Source organism: Arachis duranensis, chromosome 8 (assembly GCF_000817695.3).
Source record: "Arachis duranensis cultivar V14167 chromosome 8, aradu.V14167.gnm2.J7QH, whole genome shotgun sequence".
Lineage (NCBI taxonomy): Eukaryota > Viridiplantae > Streptophyta > Magnoliopsida > Fabales > Fabaceae > Arachis > Arachis duranensis.
This window is the reverse complement of record NC_029779.3, coordinates 23,194,659-23,200,794: the sequence shown is the minus strand read 5'-3', so window position 1 is coordinate 23,200,794 and position 6,136 is coordinate 23,194,659. Positions and strand designations below refer to the sequence as shown.

At 30.9% G+C, this 6,136-nt stretch overlaps 1 protein-coding gene across 1 annotated transcript; it reads left to right on the top strand.

The window, feature by feature from the left end:
- Positions 1 to 3,044: 3,044 nt before the first annotated feature.
- On the top strand, positions 3,045 to 4,133 carry LOC107461521 (peroxiredoxin-2E, chloroplastic). Its single transcript, XM_016080041.3, has one exon. It carries the CDS (start codon positions 3,204 to 3,206, stop codon positions 3,897 to 3,899), a length of 696 nt encoding a protein of 231 aa, XP_015935527.1. The 5' UTR covers positions 3,045 to 3,203; the 3' UTR covers positions 3,900 to 4,133.
- The last annotated feature ends 2,003 nt before the right edge of the window (positions 4,134 to 6,136 follow it).

Genomic DNA, 6,136 nt, shown 5'->3' with positions numbered 1-6,136 from the left:
TGATGTCGCATGTCTATATTGTATTAGTCCACATATATAGAATATGAATTTTATCATAAATGTTGGGGTATGAGAGCAATCACCTAAACTTTATTATGAAAAGAGTTGCTATTCAGTCTTGACAAAAATTTAATAAATTTAATTTAAATAAGATCTAAAAATTGCACACTAAAATAAAAAAAATTACATCAAAACTAAGAAACAATATATTTCTATTGTACTTATAGATTTAGATAAGCTTTTTCCTATAAATAATGATTTACCATATGCACGAAAAGAAATTAAAAAAAATAATGTTAGCTAAAATTTGATTGTTTTTAAGTAAATAAAAAGGGATTAAGTATTTTGTGAATTATTTTTACTGTGTAAATATGATTAGCATAAATCTTTAAAAATAAATTTTTATTTATTTATAATATTTAAATTATAATAGAATTAACTTGGATTGTAAAGGAGTTGGTTGGTAGACTTTCTTTTTCAAAAGCCGAAGGTGTTGCAGTTTCAGTTAGTATTGAACGGTTTCATTCTTGAGTTCTTGTGATTCAAATCATTCAATAGAAAGTCTAAGTATTTTTATTGAAATTTAGCCAGCACTTAATTATTATAAGGAAAATAAACAATCTTACACCATTAAAACTAATTGATGACTATATATTACAAATTGTGTTGGTTCCTAGCATTTCTCATTATTCAATAATCACTCCTACGTGTTTTTTCCTTCCTCATTCTCTCTCTCTCTTTCCATAATCAGCAGGTATTTTCCTCCTTCAATCACTCCTTGATCATTTTATCCTAGCTAGTTCTACTTGATTTTATATATTGATTATACATATAGCTAATTCTACTCGATAAATTCAAGAATCATAGCTAGGTATCTAAATTAGGATTCTTTCTATATATTCATGATTCCATGTTACACTTGCAGCAACATTATATTCATTTCGTTTTGTTCCATATTACACTTGCAGTAACGTATGCCGCTTGTGGAGATTGCGATCACGGCCGCAGTTTGCTACAGGCCTGCTGAGCTCATAGTTAAAGCCGCTTTTTTTTCCTCCCCTTGGAGTTCTCGGTTGGTTCTTTATTCGCCTGAGACCAAATGGAGTAGGGAAATTATTTTACCATAAGGATTGGGATCTACAAGTGATTGGATTCGGTTTAGTGTTAGTCGGATGGAGTAAACCACTCCATGATATTGTTCAGGCACTATTGACTACCACCCCTCCCACTATTTGGGAGGGGTTGATTACGCTGTTTCTCTTTGTCATAAACTGTTGGCGGAGCTGGAGGCTGTTACTTGAGAGCTTGGATCAGTCGCGGCAGCAGCAGTTGGAGCAGCAGCGGCAGCAGTGGAATCAAATGATGCGGCAGATGCAGCTGGAGCAGCAGCAGATACAATGGATGCAGCGGTTGCAGGAACTTCGTGGGAACCGGCACGGAAGAAGAATATCCGGATTTATGAAAGGGTTAGTTGGAGATGATGCAGTGTCAAACTAGAAGAATTTCTTGTACTGCAGAAACATGATTAGTACAACATGGTTATGTGAAACTCAAATTTGCTAGTTGGTTAATAGCTAGGAGGTTCATGAAAAATTCTGTCCAGTTTAAGTTTGTTCTTCACATCTTCTGTCTCTTTCCTTTGTTTCTGTAATGGAAACAAAATGCATGGGCAAGCAAAACAGAAAAATATAGTGCTTCGGAATGTTATGCTAAACCACCTTAGACGATGCTTCCCATGAGACATCATATTTCTTATATTGCAAGAGCCATTCATTAGCCATCTCATATTCAACTGTATTCGATTGAGCACAATGTGATGTTGATACTGCATTTCTCTATAAAAAGCAAAGAACATAATATGGATAGAAAAAGAAGAAAAATAATTACAACAAAAATATATAGTCAACACACCTAGAAGTCATCGGTGTCTCTACATCAAAGTACCTATAACTTCCATTTCTTTTCTCTTTCTCAGTATATTAATTAATAATTGTAATTTGTTTAAATTAAAAACAAAAAAAAGTTTACTAACGCCAAAAAGTGATTAAAATTTGTTTAAAAGATGTTTTAGATAAATATCTTTTAGCACAGATGGAGTTTAATTGAGACAATGGGGACTACAGTCTCCTAAATTTTTTATAAAAAAAAATTAGTAATATTTTAGAGAGTAAAGTGTGATCTCTCACCATTGATTTTATAGGTGGGACCAAGAATAAATATGAAGAATAAATATGAAAGAGAAACTATTTTAAGGGTAGAAGATCACACTTTATTCTCTAAATTAAAATTCAAACTTTAGAGGATCCAAATATCTCTATTTATATTTCGCAACTCTCTATTTTACAAGTAATACTCTCTCTACTTTTGAGTTCAAATATAAAAAATTAGGTATTTTTTATTAATTTAATTTAATATTATTTTATATTTTATTGTTTATTTAATTTAATTTTTTATATGATAAAAAATATAAGATACCTAATAAGTATTGATATTATTGTATTTATATAAATTGATACAAAAATTCAATAAATATTATAAACTACAAAAAAATTTAATTCTGATTTAATTATTAAAAATTTTAAGTCACTAAAAATTTGAAAAGTACTATTATAAATTATTTTGTATTTTTTATCTGTAAAATTATTTATTTATTATCTTATTAGTAACAAATTTAAAGAATAATTATATTTATAAATTTTATTTTAATATAAATATTATTATTAAATTTTTATGTTAAATTTTTAGTTCCTCCAAAATTTTATTTCAAATTACGCCGCTATCTTTGAACAAGTATAAATATTTTCACCGCTATGTCATTAATCATAGACAAAAACTATTAAAAAACAAATTTAAAAAAGAAGTCATTTTTTAAAAATTAATTTACCTATTATCCTGACATAGACTCTTTTTCCTCAAAACCCAAAAAGGCTCAAATCCAAACTAAACCGAGGCCAACCGTAATGAAACCCAAACTTAGACCCAAACTCAAAAAAAACACGGTAACAATTCACAATTGCACACCACACCACAAAGTCACAAACCAAGCCAATCCCTACCATAACCATTCATTCACCCAACTCAGTGACTCGCTCTCATAACGTCTTCCCTACCTACCTTTTCACACTACACAACACAAAAAACCTAACACTAACACATTACACTTCCTGTTTTCTTAGTGCCACCTAGCTCCTCCTCCTTCTTCAATGGCCGCATCTCTCACCTTCTCCAGGTTCCTCACCTCTCCCACCACCACCCTCTCTCTCTCCTCTGCCGCTCTCTTCCCACCCAAATCCCTCTCTTCTAAACTCCCCCTCTCCCCTTTTTCCCTCAAATTCAACCACTCCAAACCCTTCAAACCCTGCACCTTCCGCACCCCATCCTACGCCACCAAATCCACCACAATCTCTGCCACTATCGCCGTCGGCGACAAGCTTCCGGAAGCGACCTTCTCCTACCTAGACGACGCCGGCGAGGTTCAAACCACCACCATTTCCGACTTAACGAAGGGCAAAAAGGCCATCCTCTTCGCCGTCCCGGGAGCCTTCACACCAACCTGCTCGCAGAAGCACGTTCCGGGATTCGTGGAGAAGTCAGCAGAGCTGAAAGCTAAAGGCGTGGACACAATCGCGTGTGTTTCGGTCAACGACGCATTCGTGATGAAGGCTTGGAAGAAGGACCTGAAAGTCAACGACGAGGTTCTGTTACTTTCTGACGGTAACGGAACGTTCACGAAAGCCATTGGGTGCGAGTTGGATCTGAGCGATAAGCCCGTTGGACTTGGTGTTAGGTCAAGGAGGTACGCGCTCTTGGCGGAAGACGGTGTCGTTAAGGTCTTCAATTTGGAAGAAGGTGGTGCCTTCACTTTCAGTGGCGCTGATGATTTGTTCAAATTGCTTTGAATTTGTCTTCTTTTTTCTGGAACTTTCGACATAACCGAGGTGTTCCTCTGTTTCCGAGTTTTTTTTCTTTTTTTTCACGATGTGAGTTTTTCCTGTTTCTTAGGATGAAGGCTTTTCATTAATAATAATGTGAATTGAAACCCCTATCAAAAAAATGCTTATCTTTTAGCACTAATAACAGGGTGAAAACACGGAAATTTTGGGTTTTATGGTGATTTTTGTTTTGTTTCGCAATGTTTGGCCAGTAATTTTGAGTGCTTCTAATGACAGTATTATCCCAAAAACGACTGCGGAGATGGGTTTGGCCGATAGCGCTTTATGTGATGAAACTTTGGTTATCCCGTTACATGTTCTAACAAGAACGGGTAAATGAAAAAACTAGACGGTCTAGTGTGTGTTTGGATTTAAGTTTGTAAATATAAAAGTGATTTTGCAAAATTGATTTTGGGTTAAGTAATTTTTGTTTGGCAATTTTTATAAAATGTTGTTTGGATTATACTATTTAAAATTACTTTTAGATGAAAAATTACTAAAAGAGACATCAATTTAAATAATTTTTTATATATGCAAAATCTAAATACTAACAAAAATAATATAAAAATATTTATCATATATATAAAATAAATATAATAAAAAAATAAAAATATAAAAGGGAGTACTATAAATTTTATAATGTCAAACAAAAAAATATTTTATAATTTTTTAGTACTGTTAGTACTCTTTAATTTAGTATTATTTTTTACTATAAATTTTCATTATTTATGATTTTGTTGTTACTTATAATTAATTTTTTATTTATTTTGTCTTTTTTTATAAGATCATAATTTATATTATACAAAATTTTGATAATAAACGTAGTATATAATAATTACAATTACAAATTTTATAAAATCAGAATAAAAAATAAAAAAATTAATACAAAACAAAAATAGAGTGCTTCAACAAAATAGAAAAAAAATCATACACATAAAAAATAATAAAAATTTCATAAAATCAACAACATATATCATATGAACAAAAAAATATAATAAAAAGTAAATAAAATTCGTATGAATAAAATTAAAAAAAATAAAAAATTTCATACGCAACATAAATATAATGCAGTAAAGGATAGAAAAAAAGAATTCATAAAAAGTACAATAAAAAATATAAAAATTAAAATATAAAAATGAATATTAAAAATAATAAAAAAATTAAAATATTCAATTTGCTAGTGATTAAAACAAATTTGAACTATTTTAATGAAAAAAAATTTGGAACGAATAACTATGAAGAAGTAAGAAGAACTACAAAAAATTATTATGAAAGTAATAGTTACTAGTATCTTTTTATAGAAGAAAATAAAGGGTAGGGTTAGTAAAAAAGAAATAAAATTTCACCTAATTTACAAAGACAACAAGCAACCATGAAAGTGAAACGCCACAAATTTTAGCTTCTCCTAAACGTGCGTTTAGAAGCAGAATCACTTCTGCGTTCAGGAAGATAAAAATGGCCAAACAAAAAAGTAAAACTTTCAAGAAGTTCAAATGTACTTTTCTCCTCCTCAACGTGTTTGTCAAACACACCCTAAGTTATCTTTCTAGTAAAATTGTTAATTTACTAAACTGTTAAATTATGACAATACAAGCATACATTAAAGAACGAATTTAAAAGATGCTTCAGATAAATATTTGTTAACAAGTATAAATATTTTTACCGTATTTAAAATGTAGTGACTTGTTATCGCCATAAATGCGATTTGGAAATGAATCCTCTCCAATTTTTTCAAGAGGAAATACAGTGTGATCTCTCACGTTAATTTTATAAGTTGAGTGATTTTTTACATTAATTTTATAAGTTGGGCTAAAATTAAATATAAAAGAGAAAGTAATAAAAGGTAAAAGATCACAATGGATCCACTCCGATGGATGTTGGGTCCAATCTTACTAATCTACATTAAATATAGAGGCTCAACTCCTTTAAAACTTAAGTTGTTGTGCTTCGTGGATTTTCTTTACCAATACAAAAGACAAGTTTTTTTTTACCATATTACTTTCTTTTTGTCTTCCATATTACTAAAGAGTATACATTTTATGCCAAAAACATTTAAGTTGGTTTCCAAATAATCTGTTTTTGAAACCGGGACGGGTTGGGTATGGAACTTCTGTATTAGGGTCTGGGTCAGCTTGTTGGCCCAGTATGCTGACCCAAAACAGAATTTATTCTTTTTAAAAATTATTGAGATTTGTGAATGACTG